The 19,918-nt window shown below is 39.3% G+C and overlaps 1 protein-coding gene across 2 annotated transcripts in view; it reads right to left on the bottom strand.

Annotated features, from left to right (window-relative positions):
* Nucleotides 1-19,918, bottom strand: part of SLC10A7 (solute carrier family 10 member 7) — a 196,096-nt gene that overhangs the window by 174,367 nt on the left and 1,811 nt on the right. The window contains exons 2-4 of one of the 2 annotated variants that reach the window (XM_008143906.3): nt 15,276-15,358; nt 9,365-9,501; nt 4,180-4,255 (exon numbers count right to left, since the gene is read on the bottom strand). In XM_008143906.3, coding sequence (XP_008142128.1) covers nt 4,180-4,255; nt 9,365-9,501; nt 15,276-15,358 — 296 coding nt within the window. Of the gene's footprint in view, nt 1-4,179; nt 4,256-9,364; nt 9,502-15,275; nt 15,359-19,918 lie in introns of those variants that run through there. The other variant, XM_028151396.2, reaches the window with a different exon arrangement.

Genomic DNA, 19,918 nt, shown 5'->3' with positions numbered 1-19,918 from the left:
AACCCTTTCCTCAAATTATTTCAAGGTGATAGAAAATCAAAGCAGGAATCAGTCTGACTCCTATAACTCCTCTATCTCACTAATTATTAGGTGAAAGAATTAGCTGGAATAATGAAACGCCGGGTTTCCAACTATCTGCCAATTCTATTCCTACACCAAAAAGCTAAATATGGCTAAGAAAACACACACACAACCGTGATGCCTGGCTTCCCTTTAAATGAATGACTAAATCTCAGCTGGGTCCTCAGTGCTGCCTGCAATGCTGCCGTACTCTCCAGCTAACCCACTCTCCTCAGCTCGGCGGCAATGGCACGTTTCTCCTCTCATCTCAACATTCATAGCACTTACCCTGTCATGACTCTCAGCTGCTGAGAAAAATAAAAGTCATCCAGCTCCCTTTCTACTGTACAGTTCCCAACATGACAGAAACATGCGGTCATTTCTGTACTTAAAAATCTTAACCCCACATCCCATCTAAATACAGCCTCAGTTCTCTATTCCCTTTATCACAAAGACCTCAAAATGATGCCTATAACTCTTATCTCTAATTCCTCTCTTCCCTTTTCCTGTTTTCCCTTTAACCTACTCCAAACAAGCATTTGCCCCCATATTCCAGAGAAACCACTCTGACCAAGGTTACCAGTAACCTCCATGTAGCCTAATTCAAGGGCCAATTCTCAGAATTCACCTTATACCACTTTATCAGCAGAATTTGACATAGCTGATCATACCCTCTTCCTTCAAACACTTTCATCATCTGGTTTCAGGATACCATGATTTCTTGTTTTTCTTTCCATTTCTCTAATTATGTTTTCTATGTTGCCTTTGCTGGTTAGTCCTCACTGTCACGACCTCTTAATGATGGAGGATCCCAGAGCTCAGCCCTTGAACCTGTTTCTTTTCTACCTATGCTCTCTCCCCAGGTGATCTTCTCCAATCTTGGCTTGAAATACCATTTACTCACTGATGACTCCCTAATTTCTATCTCCAGGTTAGACCTGAACTCTCAACTCTGTATCTCTAATTGCTTACTGACATTTTCATTTGGATATATAATAGGTATCTTAATAAAACAAAAACACAAACTCTTGATCTTTACCCACATGGATGACATTACGAGTGTTCACCAACATCCAGTTCTCTTCTCATTCAGGGCACATCAATGGCAACACATGGTGAAGCTATATGACTTGTTCTGGCCAGTTTAATGTGAGCAGAAGTGCCATGTACCCCTTCCAGCCTGGACAGTGAAAAGCCCATTGGTGACTCTCCAATCTCTCTCTTTCCCTGCTGTGGCAACTGTAAATGCTCTGTGTTCATACAAATGGGGCCTCCAGTAACCAGGTTTCCTTAATGACAGCAAAGACCTTCCAACTGACCCACATGGGACATGTACTACGAGCAAGAAATAAACCTATACAGGTAGCCATTGAGATTTTGGCATTCTTAGTTATCACCAGACTGATACCCCCCAAACCTGCTCTCACAGTACTCATCTCCTTATCAGCAACTCCATCCTTTCAGCTGCTCAGTCAAAAACCTTGAGGTCATTCTTGACACCTCTCTTTCTCTCACATTCCACATCCAATTCATAAGCATATCCTGTGCCTCCAAAATGCATAAGGCATCCAACCTCATTTTAGTGCCTCCACTATCATCCTGCTCTTCAAGACGCTGGTAAGAAATTGAAAAAACAAACCACACACTGGGAAGAAATATTTACAAAGCATATCCTATCTAATAAAGAGGGAATATGCTAATTGACCATCACTCCATCGCAAAGATGGCTGCACCCACAGCTGAGGCCAAGTTCCCATAAGGAGCCTTAACGAGCAATCAGCAGGGACCTGAGGCTAAGCCCTCCCCCGCCCCCATGGGGCTTGACAGGGGACCTCAGGCCATGCCCTCTGCCCTGGCATCAGGCTGTGGGACCTCAGGCTGCACCCCCCTGCCCCAGTGCCAGGCCAGGGGACCTGAGGCCACGCCCCCCCACCCGGCAGGATTGACGGGGGACCTCAAGGTGCACTTCCCATCCTAGTGCTGGGCTAGGGCACCTCAGGCTGCTCCCCCGGCCCCAGCGCCAGGCCAGGGGACCTCAGGCCATGCCCTCCACCAAGTGGGGCTTAACAGGGGACTTCAGGCCACACACCCCAACCCAGCACCAGGCCGGGGGACCTCAGGCTGCGCCCTCCTGCCCCAGCATCGGGCCAGGGGACCTGAGGCTGCACCCCCCTGCCTGGCTGGGCTTCACAGGGGACCTCAGGCTGTGCCCCCTACCCAGCAGAGATTGACAGGGGACCTCAAGGTGCACCCCCAGTGCTGGGTTGGGGGAACTCAGGCCACGCCCCCACCCAGCAGGGCTTTACAGGGGACTAAGGCTACGCCCCCCTCCTGGTGTTGGGCCGAGGGACCTGAGGCTGCGCCCCCACCACCTGGCGGGCTTGACAGGGGACCTCAGGCCATGCCCCCCACCCAGCGGGGCTTGATGGAAGACCTCAAGGCATGCCCCCACCCCAGTTTGGGCTGGGGAACCTCAGGCCATGCCCCCCGTCCTGGCTCCAGGCCGGGGGACCTGAGGCTACGCCCCCTGCCTGGCAGGACTTGACAAGGGTGGGAATGGCCGGGTCTGGATCTAGCCCAATTGTGGGGGGCCAGCCAGGTCTGGGTCTCACGCGATTTTGAGGTACATGTGGGTGGGCGGGGACTTGACTCTGGGTCCCGGAGTGTGCCCCAGACTGTGACAAGAGGAAGGTTTTCATATACATTTTGCTAATTTTCTTTCATCTCTGACACTTCTATTATAGAGAAAGGGCAAAGAGCAATATTAAATTATTTTCTCTAATTAATCCCCTTTTAATGTGCACAAATTTCGTGCACCGGGTCACTAGTATCTAATGAGGGGGAATTGGATCCAGACTATATAAAACTCTCACATCTCATCAATAAGTAAATGAAATACCCAATTAAAAAAAGCAAAAGATTTAATAAACATTTTACTAAAAAAGACATGGATATTAAATAAGCACATGGAAAGATAATACCACTTACCATCACTAGTCACTGGAACATGCAAATTAAATTAAAGCCCCAATGAGAGACCACTGCACACATATCAGAATGGCTGAAATTAAAGACTTGACAATGCCAACCATTGCTGAGATGTGGAGCACTAGAAACTCATACACGGCTGCTTGAAATGTAAAATGGTACAACCCCTTTTGAAAATACTTAGGCAATTTCTTAAAAAGATAAACATGCACCTGTGGTAAAAAGAAGAGTGCCTGCATATTAAAAGAAATGGTTCAATTAAAAAGCTATTTATAGGTGATTTATAACTATTTATTGGTGATTCCTCCCTTGGTTAAAATGTACTAAAACATATACCTACTAGATGATCCAGCCATTCTACTGCTAAGTATTCCCAAGAGAATTGGGAGCTTATGTCCATGTAAAGATCTGTACACAAATATCCATAGCCCCAGCGTGGAGACTACCTGAATGTCCATCAACAAGTGAATGGATAAACGAATCGTGGCACATCCATACAAAACAATACATCTCAGCAATAAAAAGGAATGAATTACTGATACACACAATATAAATGAAACTCAAAATAATTATTCTGAGTAAAAAAAAAAAAAAAGACAGAAAAAAAGAATATACGCTGTTTGATCCATTATATAAAACTCTAGAAAATGCAAACTAATACACAGTAACAGAAAACAGATCAGTGGTTGCCAAGGGAAGGAGGTGCTAAGAAGGACAGGAGGGAAGGATTACCAAAGGGTACAAGGAAACTTTTGAGGTAATGGACATGTTCAGTATCTTCATTGCAGTGATTCACAGATATATTGGTATACATATGTCAAAACATTAAATTGCTTAAATTTGTGCAGTTTATTGTATGTCAGTAATACTTCAATAACCCTGTTTTTAAAAATAATATAGCATGTGATCAAGAAATATTTTTGAAATTAATAAATGGATGAAAATAAAAATAGATGCTGAGAAGCAAACTCCTAAGGATGATTGAAGTGGCAACACCTTATATCTTTCCTTATTCAGTAGTATACTTTTCTATATGATGGACTATAAGTGGAAAATGGGTGTCATAAAATAGAATATACAAATAAGAGCACAGCACCCATTTCTGTTTAAACAGTTAGCCCCCTGACTCACCTCATTTCCACCGACTGCCTTGGTCAAAATCACTGCAGAAGACACCGGGGGAGGCATGCAACCCACAGTCTGCAAACTGAAAAATAAAAGAAAGTGCAATTATAAATAGCATTTTTCAATCATAAATAGTTTTCACTACATTCATTCTAAAATTGCAGAGCTGCGTAAATGAAAATAGAAGAGTGATTATCGATGCATATGCCCTGTTGAGTTCAGACCATTCTATGAGAGGCAATATGGCTTTACAAGTGCCTGGGGAAGCTCTCATTTCATTCATAGTTTTGGGTGACTTTATTTTTAAAATTATTTAAACTTTTATTATATAATTTAAAATTTAGTCAAGTTAGAGTAAGTGTAGTCATTAAAAGATAACCAAAATGTATATAATTTAGCCTGAGTCTTATTTCAGGTATCTTTTCCTTACATTTTTTTTTTGGTAGAAAGTCTTTAGGGAAAAATAAAACTTTAAAACCACTTCCAAAGTTCAAAAATATTTAACAAAACACAAGCTTACATGTGTTTATTCCTTTCTACAAAACAGCAATTCTCAAAACTTTCATCTCATGATGCATATATTCTTTCTGATTGGTGTTTCAAGATTCTTAGGATATATTCCCAGAAGTGGGATCATTGGGTCAAACAGCAGTAAAGGCTATATATTACAAACCTATAGCCAACATCATACTCAATGGGCAAAAAAGTAAAACTGTTTCCCTTAGGAACAGAAATGAGATAGGGATGTCCTTTCCCCACTCTTATTAACATAGTACTGGAAGTCCTAGCCATAGTGATCAGATAAGAGGAAATAAAAGGCATCCAAATTGGAAAGTAGGAAGTAAAGAAGCTTTTAATCTTTCCTTTACTAATGTCTCATATTTGAAATCTCTGCTTTAGTACACAACCCTTGCTGAACCTCTTACCCTTAACTGATTACACCACTCATCTGACAAATCATATGCTGCCCCATTTTGTTGGTCACTATTATACACACACACACACACACACACACACACACACACACACACACACACACATGTCCTACACATGAACTAAATTGGAAGTTCCTTTAATACAAGCAATCTGAGTTAATACCTTCCTATTTCTTGAGTGCAGATACTTGATAACTATTGGTTCTTTTTTTTTTTTTTAATAAATCTGTATTGTTAGGATTATTACATATGTTCCTCTTTTTCCCCCCATAGCTCCCCTCCACCTGATTCCCCACCCCACCCCATGCCCTTACCCTCCGCCACTGTCTTCATCCATAGGTGTAAGATTTTTGTCCAATCTCTTCTGGCACCCCTCACACCCCCTTTCCCCTGAGAATTGTCAGTCCACTCCCTTTCTATGCCTCTGATTCTATTATATTCACCAGTTTATTCTGTTCATCAGATTTTTTATTCACTTGATTTTTAGATTCATTTGTTGATAGACATGTATTTGTTGTTCATAATTTTTATCTTTACCTTTTTCTTCTTCTTCCACTTCTTAAAGAACACTTTTCAGCATTTCATATAATACTGGTTTGGTATTGATGAACTCCTTTAGTTTTTTCTTGTCTGTGAAGCTCTTTATCTGACCTTCAATTCTAAATGATAGCTTTGCTGGGTAGAGTAATCTTGGTTGTAGGTCCTTGCTGTTGATCACTTTGAATATTTCTTGCCACTCTCTTCTGGCCTGCATAGTTTCTGTTGAGAAATCAGCTGACAGTCGTATGGGTACTCCCTTGTAGGTAACTGTTTTTCTCTTGCTGCTTTCAAGATTCTCTCTTTGTCTTTTGCCCTTGGCATTTTAATTATGATGTGTCTTGGTGTGGTCCTCTTTGGATTCTTTTTGTTTGGGGTTCTGTGCGCTTCCTGGACTTGTAAGTCTATTTCTTTCACCAGGTAGGGAAAGTTTCTGTCATTATTTCTTCTAATAGGTTTTCAATATTTTGCTCTCTCCCTTCTTCTGGCACCCCAATAATTCGGATGTTGGTACGCTTAAAGTTGTCCCATAGGCTCCTTACACTATCTTCATATGTTTGGATTCTTTTTTCTTTTTGTTTTTCTGGTTGGGTGTTTTTTGTTTCCTCATGTTTCAAATCTTTGGTTTGATTATTGGGATCCTTTGATCTACTGTTGAATTTCTGTATATTCTTTATTTCAGACAGTGTATGCTTAATTTCTGACTGGTCCTTTTCCATTTTCTTGGCATTCTCATTAAGATCTTTAAAGGTCTCACTAAGTTCCTCAGAGGTTTTTAGCAGGTTCTTGAGTAACTTTATAAATGTGGTTTTGAACTCTATGTCCAGTCTTCTGCTTTCCTCCTTTTCTTTTATTTGTGATCTGCCTCTTTGTCTCCACATTTTAGCTGCTTCCCTGAGTTGATGGAGTGGCTTTGTGTGCGAGGTGTCCTTTGGGCCCAGTGGCTCAGCCTCCCCAGTTACCTGGGGTGGACACTCTTGGTGCACCCCTTTATGGGCTGCACCGTCTTGTTGTAGTTAAGCCTTGATTATTGTTGGTATCACTGGGCAGAGTTGACCTCCAGGCCAACTGGCTGTGAGGATCAGCTGTGTCTACACTGGGAAAGCTTCTGTGCTCAGTTTGGATGGGGCGGGGTCTCAGGGTGGAGCAGGCAGACTTGGTTTCCCGTCAGCCCCATCCTAAGAGGCTTGGGTCTCAGTGTCCCGTGGCAATGGCTGCACGCACCTCTGAGAGAAAGCTGCTCTCGAGCTTTGCCCGCTGCCAGACAGTCCAGTTTCTCCGCGAATGAGTGTGGGTACCCAAAGTCTCACCCGGAACTGGGGTACGGTGTAGTCGGGAGGCCCTGTTTCCCTCCGGAACGAGCAAGGCAGCCACGTATCCAGCCGCCCGGCCTTTCCTCTTGCACGCGCACGTCTCTGCGTCCCACACCTCTGTCTTCCGCAGTTCCCCTGGGTCTCAGTGCCCCACGGCTATGGCTGCATGCACCTCTGAGAGAAAGTTGCTCTCGAGCCCTGCCCGCTGCCAGACGGTCCAGCTTCTCCCCGTATGTGTCTGGGTTCCCTGAGTCTCGCCTGGGACTGGATTTCAGTGCTATGGGAAGCCTTTGTTTCGCTCCAGTTCGAGAAAGCCAGCCATGTATTCAGCCGCCCGGCTCTTTCTCTCGCACGCGCATGTCTCCGTGTCTCTGCACCTCTGCCCTCCACTGCTCCTGAGTCACAGTGTCCTTTTCTTTTTCCTTCTAGTTGTAGAATTGCCACTCAGTCAGCTTTCTGGTGGTTCTGGGTGATGTCTGCTTTGTCTTTTAGTTGTAGTTTTGAAATTGTTGTGCGAGGCAGCAGTATAGGTGTTCACCTAAGCCGCCATCTTGGTTTCTCCACTATTGGTGCTTAATATGCATTATACAGAGGTGGGCAAAAGTAGGTTTTCAGTTATAAGTATGTGAAACAGAGCTTACTGTTGTATTACTATTTATTAATTATTGTATTATTTATTTGTATGACAACTGCAAACCTACTTTTGCCCACCTCGTATATTGTTGCTCTAAAATGATGTCATCATATTTATGTGACATTTTATGCTTTTCAGCAAAATTTTATGTTCACTCTCTCAAACTCAATCTGGCCAAAACAGCCCTCTTGATTTTCCCCTCTTGTTCTAACTCACTTCTCTCCAGCTAAGTAAAGGATGTCACCAATTACCCAGTGGTTCATACCCAAAATCCAGAAGTCATCCTTGATTCCTTCCTGTCCTCCTCTCTCCATATCCTATCCATCCATGGGTTCTGAGAACTCCAATTTTAAAATATATCCTTTACACATCCATTTCTCCCTACTGAGCTGTTTAGCCAAGAGAATCATTTGCAAATATAAATCAGACAACACCACTTTCTCATTTAATTCCCTCTGGTGGTTTTCTGTACTGCTCAGAATAAACTCTGAATATAAACCATGGCCTACAATGCTGAGTGACTGGTTTCTGCCTACCTTTCCAACCCCAAGTCATAGTATTCCTCCTCCAAGTCAGCAGGCTCTGCCCACCATCGTCGCTTTCCTGACCCTCAAACACACCACGGTTATTCCTGCCTTGGAGCCTTTGAACGTTCTGTTTCCTTTGTCTAGAACACTCTGCCCCATGAACTCTACAATCTAAATTAATCACCAGCCTGTGCACCCAACCATTTAACGATATCATAGTGCTTTACTTCACATCACTTATTTCTATCTTAGTCATCTATTTACTTGTTTACTGACAATCACATCCAAAGTCTCTTCAATGTGCAAAACTCACTCTTGGCCCATTTTGTTCAGTGTTGGTTTTCCAATACTTATAATAATTCCTGGCATATAGCAAGAACTAAATAAATGATTTCCCCGATATTGTTAAAGCAGGCAGTAAAAGCATGATTATCTTCATTTTATGAACTGGGAAACTGAGGTTCAAAACTATGAAATGCCTTTCCTCAAAGTCACATAGCAAGTTAGAGACAGGGTCAGAATGCAATCTTCGGCCTTTAAGTTCAGTGTTTTAACTATTATACCATGATGCTAACATAAAGTCAGTTCTAAACCAATTCAAATAATTTTTTTTTAAATTATCAAATCCTTTAAATAAACATGACAACATTTTTAATGGAAGAAAAGATTCTAATAAAAATCTATTGTTAAATCAACTACCCAATCAAACATAAAACAGTGAAAAAGTAAATGTTTGTCTCCTGTACATATTTTTTCTTTTCTATACATTTTTAAAGCCATTATCTCTGTACATTTGGTAAGATAAATCACAAAAGTTAAAGCACCCAACTGACAGCCTATATTTATACATACATACAGATCTCACATCCTCTAGTCCCTTCCAGTTTTCTCCCAACACAACTCTTTTAAATTCCAAGAAACACAACTCTTTTAAATTCCCACAACTCTTTTAAATTCCTAGAACCTTAAGATGAAGGATAATAATAATGTTAAAAGTGTTTTTGTTTTCTTATAAGATATCACACATAAGTCGCTACAGAAACAATGTCACTAGAGATGTCCCATTAAAAGTGGACCCTCCAAGAACATATATGCATAGCCCATGGACACAGACAACAATGTAGTGAAGGCAGAAGAGTGGGGCTGGGTGGACAGGGGCAAACATAGGGGAAAGGGGGGGGCATCAACAATTTAAAAATTAATTAATTAATTAAAAAGTAGACTCTTCAAAATATTTAAACATACCCTTTCAAAAGCCATTCATTGATCGGTGTGATTGATAAAAGCTGAAGAAAAAGCCACATTGCTGCTGGGAAGAATGCAAGCGTAAAGATCTGAATGAAAAGATGCAGTCGTATATGCACTAAAGCACTGGTCAGCTCCTGCAAAAAAGGACACAAGATAAAAAAAGTAAGAAAACCATTTCTGAAGATAGGTTGGCACTAAAATAACATCACACAAATTGTTTTTTTAATTGAGATATAATTGATATATAACATTATATTAGTTTCAGGTGTATAACATGATGATTCAATATTTATATACTAAATGCCCGGTGCACAGATTTGTGCACCAGTGGTGTCCCTTGGCCTGGCCAGTAGGGATTAGGCTGAAACTGGCTCTCTGACATTCCCCAAGGGGTCCTGGATTGCAAGAGGGTGGTTCTCGGGTGACGCACCCCGGAATCGGGCTCCCCCTGGTGGTCATTGGGCATCATAGCTACCAGCTAGTTGGCCGGTCATTTAGGCTTTTATATATATATAGATATTGTAAATTGACCAGCACAATAAGTCTGGCTACATCCATCAATTTGGAGTTATTTCATAGCTAAATTTTTTTACCTATGCATAAAAGATTATGCATAAGTATTAAGAGAAAAATTTTAAGAGAAAAGTTATTGCATAAGAGACAAACTTTAAGAAAAAAGTTGATGATAGTTATGAAGTTATTCATGAAGATTATAATTTTTATATAAAATTTCTGAAATATTCTAATTGCTTTAAAATATACAATATATCACAATAATTCAGATTTGTGAAATTCTGGACCAGGACTAAGCTACCTACTGGTATATTTGAGAACTGTTGACACCGCAACAAACATGTATTTTTAACCATTGAAAAAAAATAAATCTTACTTAAAATTTTAGTAAAACCTGTCACAATTTTATATAATAATTAACCTCTGGTCATTATATCAGACCTAGAAAGGCCTCAATTTGGCAAGATGTTACTAAATTTACACACAGATCATAATTTTTAAAAATGTTCCTCTCAACAATATTCTATAATTAAAAACGGCTGTTTCCACAAAATTGACTCACTCGATTTCTTTATTAACATTTACTGAATAGTAGTTATATGCCATTCTCTGAGTTTGCCACTTTATGTATGTCATCTCATGTAGTCCTCACATCAACACCATTAGGTGGATGTTATTTTTCCTGTTTTCTGATGAGGAACTTGAGGTTGAGAGCTACTACACAGTGAAGCTCGGAATCAAACCCAGTAAACCTGTGCCTGTGTCATCCGACGGCCAGGGAGGGAAAGATTCCCATCCAACAGGACAAGCCAGGCACATGCTATGAGGCTCACAACTAAAAGGTACTCAGTTAAATCTGAGGGTTTAAATATATACTGACTAACAAGTGTTTGCATTTGAATTTCTTTGAGTTGTGTGGTTTTTCGGTGGAAATAAAACACATTCAGAAACTAGTAGAAAACTGACATAAAACATTCGGGCACTCATTAAAGTGCATTCAAAGTCACCAGAGAGTCACTGTAATAATAATGTCCTGACCCGCCCCCCCTCCAGTTCAAGCAAGACTTCAAGAGCCTCAGCCTCAGTGGCATGAGCCGGAGTTTATAGTTTAACAAACAGGAGGCCAGTGCAGACTCATCACTGACCACCACCTCCAGGATCTGTCTCAGAGGCTCCCACTATTTATCTCCCTGTGTGAAGACACACAGCAGTTCCATTTCGGTCACAAGATGTCCTTAATGATATCTAAGGAGCTTCCGGCAATCCGGGACTAAGGTAGGGAAACACTGGAGAGACCAGAAGCCATACCAGGTCCATGGATCAGAGCTGAGAGAAAGGGAGCCATCCTTGCTCTGAATCAGAAGTTTCACCCCAGAGACACTTGAGCACCAGCAGTTCCCAGAATCCTCAGCAGTCTTGAAACCAAATCTCACACAAATATACTCAGAGGCATTCAATAAATACCAAATACATATGAGTGTTTTCAATTGTTTAAATTGTCATAAAATGATTAGCCACAATGCAGTAATTAAGGCATTTGCATATACATCTCATAGAAATATGAAATGGTGTAACTTTTCTAAAAAGTAAATTGGGGATATATATCAGGGACTATAATACAATTTATATTCTTAGATCCCAAAATTTTATATCTAGGCATTTATCCCAATGATATAAAAAATGGTTACAAGCATTTATACACAGAACTGATCCTCACAGCATTATCCATTATGGAAAAATCTGGAAACAACTTAAATGTCCAACGATGAGAGAATAACCACATAAGGTAAGAATTAAACAGAGAGCTATTCTAAACCATGTTAAAACTGTATACAAGGGTGTAAGAGCACAGGGTCTCTCCCTACTTAATCAGCAGGTAAACTGGCACAACCTGTGGACAGCAATCTGGCAACTCATTTCTTCATTCAACAAATACTTACTGAGCACTTGCCACCATTCTAGGTACTTGGAGAATCTATCACAACTTTAACTGCACATATTATTTTGACCTATAAATTCCACTTCCAGGAATTAACCCTTCACCTGTGCTCCAAAATGTGGGAAATAACATGTTTTTAGTTTCCTTTGCAGAGTGTTTATAACAGCAAAACCTTGCAAATACCTAAATGTCCATCAATAGGGGACCAGGAAAATGTATCGTGACACATTCATAAAATGGGAGTACTTTTCAGGATACACAAAGAAACAGGGAGTTCTTTATATGTTGATATAAAATAATATCCAAGATAGGTTCCTGAGTTAAATAAGGTAAATTGGCAAACAGCATAAAATAACAGTTTAAAGGGATAGATACACATATGAATGTTCTGCATAGAATATCTCTGGAAAGATACACAGAAACTGTTATCTCCTGAGAAGAGAACTGGATAGATAGCTGGTAAAGGGGTGTAAGGAAGACTTTTCATCATATATACTTTTGTACCTTTTGATTTATGTACATAAAAGTAAACAAAATGTAAACTATTTTATTTTTCAACGTATAAGTGAAGAAAAATTAAATAACAGTATTAAATGACATGAAAAATTGTGTATACCTATATACATATATACATAATTTTAAAAATATTTTCTTTTTAAAACATTCTATATGTAAAATATGTTTAAGGAAAAAAAGAACTAAAAAAGCACAGAATGTTAGAACAGTTATTTTTACTCTTTCTAATCTTTCTACAATAGGAAAATACCACTTCTATAATCAGAAAAGAGTTATGAAAAATAAAATGCAGTTAGAGACTACTGCATGACCTAATAAATGACAATTAGAAACAATTGATATCACATCAGAATAATGGATCAGTAAGAACACATCAAAATGAATCACAAGAGCCTACCGTGTTGGGTCATAAGGGGCCTCTTAACAACAGGGAAATAACAGACGTGAAGTGTTTCCTAAGAAAGATTTTCAAGACTGTCACAAAAACATACTATTATAGATTTTCTAGCTCTTCATACAACAGTAAAGAGAAAATAAGGTAACACTGGAAAAGAAAAAGCAAGTAACACCATAAAATCCTGCTCATCTTTGTTTCTATCCCTGTGCCAAGCACGGTGTGTTGTAGTGATAGGCACTTGATAGGTTATTTGTTTAAATAAATTGGTCCTGCCATGGTCTGTTAAGTGACAAATCCTCTGAAACTGTAGGTTTGAAGTTAGCTATATATAAAATATATCTCAAATGTTGACATTATTACATTTCAGTATAGTAAGATTTCAGAAACCATTTCAACACATATTTCAAAAACTAGAAATCAACAGTTAAAAAAAATTAAGATTTAGCATTAAATCTTTTTAGCATGAAGTATTAACACAGAGTTCTTTATAATTTTAATAAATGAGCAAAACAAATTTAGAATACACATCATTACATCAATGTATGAGTAATGTTCAATATGAATCAAACTTGAATGGGACCACAATAAATGCTTTTAAATAAATTCAAGTCAATAATAACTCACCGTCTTCTGTGTGCAAAAGATTCTAAGACCTAACAGGATACAAAAATAGTTGTCCCGATTGAAATTAATTTAAGATTATTAACTAGAAAACAAATAACAAGATTGCTACCTTCTAACTTACAACTGTTCAGTTGCCCAAGAAATTAGCAGGGCTTAGAGATGGTTTAACATTACACAAAGATGCAATCTAGGGCATCTTAAGTTAAATGGATCTGGGAAATAACTTAATGTTGTATTCGTTTCAAAAGGGCCTTTCGTGGAGGAAATGGTTCTGATGGCTTCTTAGATACAAAACAAAGCCCAGGGATCCAGGCAGCTCATCATTAGATCCAAATTAGTTGGATGACTCTGAAGGTTTCCTAGGTGCTTACAGAAGAATTTGGTCCTTAGAGAAATGCTGATAACTGTGACATTCCTTCTTCAATTTCTGCATCCCACAAAGTTGGCTGCTTTACAGAACAGCATTAAGCAAGAAACTAAGTAGAGAAATCACGTCTCTTGCCAGATTTCCCATGGCACAAGCAACAGTTGTAACCATGAAGAAGCCACCAGGGGGCATAGTTAGAGCAAGCTCCCAAGTAGAGGACTTGGGTGAGGCAGCTGCTTCACAAAGAGCGTTAACCAAGGCCGGCAGGAAGACCTCAAGGAAGATCAGACCAGCAGCAAAGGAGTGGTAAATTCTGTCCCCCATTTGAGGACCAATAGAACTCTGGTGTTGACAGGTAAAGCCTATGCCCTCTAAGTACTAATCACAGTCCTTCCTTATCACTATAATTTACAAAAACTGGAATTTGACATATTTAGGAAATCCCATCCATGTCAGCTATTTTCAGAAGACCAGTCATCAGTGAGGATATTTAGCATTCTTGAGACACAATTCATCTGTCGTAGATACTACACATGGATCCCATCTATATCCCAAATGGAAAAGATTTATACCAACCTGCTAACTACGGAATGCATAAATTTAGTAAAACCATTTTTTTTTCTGTGTTGCTACTAGAACGATCAAAAAGGAGGTAAGTAAATTCGATCTTCATTCAAATCACACTTAAAAGAAAGATACCTGAAGTAAAGGCAAGATATGATGCACAAACAGAATTGTATGTTTTAAAATCATTTCCTTAAAAAAAAAAAGTAAAGCCTTCTTACACAGTAAAATTAACCTGTCTACGTAAGACTAAGCAGCTTAGAATGATGACTTTTAAAACTCTATGTAATTTCTTCAAAAGCAAATGGGTATTTTCTCCTATTTTTTTTTTCCATTATACGTCAAAAGGGAATCATATATTCTATTCATTCCTATCTCGGGTATAAAAATTTCTGGATATTTAATTCCAAAGAATCCCATATTCAGTGACACCTGGATCAATAAATAACATTACCTGTATGGCTTCATGGTAGAGTGAGATTTAGTATAAAAAGTACTAATATTTCCTCAAAACATCTATTAACATTTAATAACTATACAGTACTAGCAAAGAATATACATTTGTAAAAATATAAATTAGCTAAAAAAATTTTTTTAACAAGCATCACTTGTACAGCATCAGTCCTGGGAACAAAAGATAATCCACAAAGTTATGGAAGCCCAAATAAACATCTACAGCTTAAAGGGGCCACAGAAGGCACCACTATAGTTACCACCATAATCTGAGGAAGACCTGAAGGAGATGTATCACTTCAGCTGCCATCTTAAAAACCCATCTTCAGGTTCCATGCTGTTCGACTATAAGGTTTGTAGAATACGTACATACAAAACACAAGTCCTATGCTGAAGTCCAAGTTACCTTCTGTTATAGTGGAGCCGTCAGACTACAGCTACACACAGCTTTACAAAAGGATTCTGAAACTTTAAAATATTAAATACAAATTGAATTTTTCTCCCTGCTTTTCATGTGCCCCATGGGTGACAGTACCTCTGTTTTTAATGATAGTCCACTGTTAAAGAATATTGTTGCAACAGCAATGTAGGAGACAGTTATTTCTGGCTTCAGTGGTCCTAAAGAGAGAGAAATTAGGTACTGTTAGATAAAAGAGTTTCCAGTCTTCCAGTCTGAAAGACAAATCCACTGGAGAAGGACAAATGGTACTTTATTTCTTAGTGCTGACCCGGGTATATTACTGTCCTGACGGAGTTGAGCATTTGCTGTGATGCCATCTAATTCCAGAGAGAAGTTTCCAGAAGGCAAGGACCATGGCTGTCCAGCTCAGCACAGTATCCTTGAACCAGAAGAATAAAAATAAACTCAAAAATAAATTGCTCTCACATAAGAGAGCAGATAGTCAACATCCTTCAACATAGCTCCTAATGATATCTACCACAGTATCAGTCCCCAAATCAAAGAAGAGAATTTCTCAATGGATGAAGTTACTTTCTCTTCAGCAAGTATTATTTTATTTCTTCTAGGATACCAGAAATAAAAGCTTTCATTCATGCATATATTCAGTTCTCCCCAAGAGTATCCAATCTACAAATATTTATTGAGCACTTACTATGTGATTGAGATGATACAGATAGAGCAATAGAGTACTTAACAACATGTTAAGATTGTAATTATTAAGAAATTGTGCTTGGCCTGGGCATACTATAGTGAACCACATAGGCCTGATCTCTGCTCTTCAGAAAATTCCTCTCTGAAGTTAGGCTGACATCATCCCAGATGCATTAACATTGAGTACTATCAGGGGCAACCCTAAACTTTATACCAACAGTTTAAAATCTGAGATTATCTCATATTTGACATTCTATGCAACGCTCTTGTGCTGAGTTGAATAGCATCCCTCCAAATATTTGTGTCCCTCCAGAACCTTACTTGGAAACAGGGTCTTTGCAGATATAATCAAATTAAAATGAGGTCTTATCGGATTAGAGTGGGCCCTAATCAGTGCCTGGTGTTCTTATAAAAAGAGGGCAAGATGGCCATGTGAAGACAGAGGCAGAGACTACAGTTTATATTACCAAGGGACACGGTTGGCCGGGCAACCACCACAAGCTAGAAGAAGCCAGGAAAGAGTCTGCCCTACAGCCTTCGGTGGAAGCATGGCCCTGCCAACATCTTGATCGGACCTTAGCCTCCAGAATGTGAGAAAGTAAATTTGTTGTGTTAAGCCACCCTGTTTGTGGTAATTTGCCGTGGCAATCCTAAGAAATGAATACACCCCTTAAGCAAAACAACAGGACCGCATTCATGGCTCCTCCGTTCCCTGTAACTCTCCACCATACACCTACAGATGTTGTTCAGTTCCAAGCTCAGGAAAAATCACCATTCATTCAGTCAACAACTACTTATTGAGCAACTACTCTATTTTAGGTATATGTAGTACATCAGTGAATAAAAGGAGCAAAGATCTCCTCAAACAATGTCATAAATTCTTTTATGTACCCGGCCGGCATTCACACAAATCAGTTTGCTGAGATCTGAGACAAGGAAATAAAAGGGAAGAGGTAAGTGCTAACGGTATCACAGACCAGGGCAGTAAAGGCTGTTGAAAAACTTGAAAGAAGGTACATTATTGTTATGCCCAGTGAATCTGTCTCAGCAGCTCACACTTAGAAATAATATTTCCTCAACAACTGAGAAAGGTGGTTCAGAAGCAGATTTTAAAAGTCAAGGAGTCTGGCTTGTTTTGAAAGTAGGTGCTTCCCAGGAATTTTAAATACCATTTTAAAAAAACCAATAGCATTTTTATTTTCCTCCAGTCTCCTCTGTTTTTTTTATCAGACCTTATTCTTGTCAACTGTGGTTCTGCCCGCAGTGGTGCCTCCAGAATGCCCATGTAAGATGGGTCAGAGTTAGCAATGTGGTCGCAAGGGAGAGCCAGGGAACACACCTAAAGATGCACCTCCATAGCCAGCACGTGGCATCTGCTTAGATTGCATGTTTCTCTGGGGCAGCTAAAGCATCTACCTTAGTTGGCCAACAACCGAGTGTTTTAAGAACTCTTCCCACAGTTCACATGCACATACATAAATACACATGGTAACTGTTAACTAATTGGTGTAATTCAGTGGAATGGTTCTTGACTTCCAATGTTTTAAATCGTGGAAACAGGTTACACTGTGTGGTGTGTTTTTTTTTTATTAGATGCATCTCTGAATAACTCTAAACTGTGAAAAGACATGGGGAGGGTATTCCAGGGCTACCTACAAGATACCTTTTAAAAGGAAAGGAGGAAATTGTTCTGATTCGGAGAAACCTAAGGCCCCTCTGAGACATGATCACCGAGATGCCAATAGACAGCTCAACTTTTGAATGCGGAACTAGAAGTCACCCAGGGCTGCAATAAAAACTTGGTAAATATTTGCACAGAAGTGAGAGATGAAACTACTATTTAAAAATGATACCTGGCCCTCTCCAAGGTAATGATTATATCTTCTATGTCACCAAAATAACCAGATCCAGATCTTAAGATGGCTATAGAGCTAAAGTGGAAATGTAAATTTTAACTTTTCCTTTAAACAAAAGCAAAAAAATAAAATAAAATTCTTTATCAGTGAAAATGAGGTAGTAAAATCAAAAGAAAAAATTTAAAAATGAAGCAATTTGGGGGCTCCAGAACTCACTTTTTTAATGAGGGCTTGGGGGTGAAAAGGTAGAGAAAACTATTTGGAATGCTTAAGAATGCAAGGAACTATTATCCTATATAATAAAAGCCTAATATGCAAATTGTCCCTTTAACTGAGAGTTTGACCAGGAGTTCGACCAGGGGGTAGGGCCAGCTGGCCAACGGCCCATGGCCCCTCCCCCTGGCTGGCCCCGCCCCAGCCAGAGGCAGAGGCAGGCAGCAGGGGGAAGGGAAGCCCCGGTCAACAGCAGGCAGCTAGCAGCCACTAGGGACCCTACCTGTGCACAAATTTCATGCACTGAGCCTCTAGTTATTTCATAAAATCTACTCATCTTCAAAGTAAATTTCACTTCTAAACCTGATCTAAGATATTCGTGCCAATGTACTTAAGCTTATAGCATGTTTCTGGTTATGTTCTTTTAATGGAAAAATGAAGTAGTTTCCTTTTTAGGGTTTATGTATTATTAATGGCAAACATTTAAGTTAAGATGCAGGTAGAAATGAGAAAGTTACTCTGTACTTCCAAAGAAGTAAATCTTTCTCTTCCCAAGAATGCATAACACAGTGTTGAACTTGATTAAGCTCTAAGGTGTGCATAGCTCAGAGTTTCCCTGGGTCTCAATGAACAGATTAACAGTACCTCAGCATCTATATACATTTACATCTATTGCAGCTCTTTATTTTCACACTTCTTCTATTTATTGAAAAGTAAAATGTAAGTGAGTAAAAAGAACAGCGAACTAAGAATTAAATTATCTTGGCTAGTACCTATTATGCTTTTTGCCATTTGGAAAGTCATTCAACTTCTCTAACTTTAGTGTTCCCACATCTATAAATTTCCTGCCATTACAAAACTCACTAATTGGCTATAAAGATTTTAAAAATATTTTTAATATGTTTTTATTGACTTCAGAGAGAGGGAGACGGAGAGAGAGATAGAAACATCAATGGTGAGAGAGAATCATTGATGGGCTGCCCCCTGCATGACCCCTACTGGGGATCGAGCCTGCAACCAGGGCATGTGAACTCCAGGTTCATGGGTTCACGTTCAACCACTGGACCACACCAGCCGGGCTGAAGATTTTTTTAAAGGGAGGTCAGATGGTAGTTGTGACACTTTAAGTGTAGAAGTCTTACCTTAAAAATAAAGAGTGTAGCCCTGGCTGGGTGGCTCAGTTGGTTGGAGCATGGTCCCATCCACCAGAGGATTGCGGGTTTGATTTCTGTTCAGGGTACATACCGAGGTTGCAGTTTGATCCCAGTCGCACATGTACAGGAGGCAACCGATTGATGTTTCTCTCTCTCTCCCTTCCTCTCACTCTAAAATTATTTTTTTAAATAAACATATGCTTGGATGAGGATTTTTAAAAAAAGAGTGTAGTCATTAAGGTACTGATCCAGGCAAAAGTGAAGTGAGCATCTTAAGTTGAAGACTATAAAAACTTTTCCTATTTAATATAATATCTAGAAAACTGTTCTAAAGATTGTTCATCAATATACTGAGCCCATAAATGGAAATTCTGACTAAAAGTTAGAAGCAAAAAGAGGTGCTTTAGGCCATTCTAACGAGCAGAATAGGACAGAAACATTTTCAGCAACCATTCCTTTCCTTGTTCCTAGATTTTTGTTGGATTAACTAGTGGAGTGAAAGTGTTATTTGTCAATAATTGGAGGTTTATTTTTATTTAAGAGGTTTTAAGGTCAATAGGAAGTTCAACAGAAGTAACAAGAACTTAGCCTGACAGCCTATATAATTGTTTGCTTAACTTTTGGTTTTAGAGAAAGTAACTTTTACACATGGACAGCTATCAAAGAAATCGTGTAAGTATAACTGTTACCTAATACTAGTGGATTCTGGTCTGCTCCTTTGGGCTAAAAATCAGGGCACAGAAAACGTCTTTATTACAGAGAGCTTCTTCTTTATAATGGTTATTCATTTTTAGTGATTTTTCATGAAGAAAATGTGTATGGATTTTGCAATTGGTATGAAATA

Source organism: Eptesicus fuscus, chromosome 6, assembly GCF_027574615.1.
Source record: "Eptesicus fuscus isolate TK198812 chromosome 6, DD_ASM_mEF_20220401, whole genome shotgun sequence".
In the NCBI taxonomy this organism is placed as follows: Eukaryota; Metazoa; Chordata; class Mammalia; order Chiroptera; family Vespertilionidae; genus Eptesicus; species Eptesicus fuscus.
Note: the sequence above shows the minus strand (reverse complement) of the source record. Positions and strands in the feature narration are given on the sequence as shown.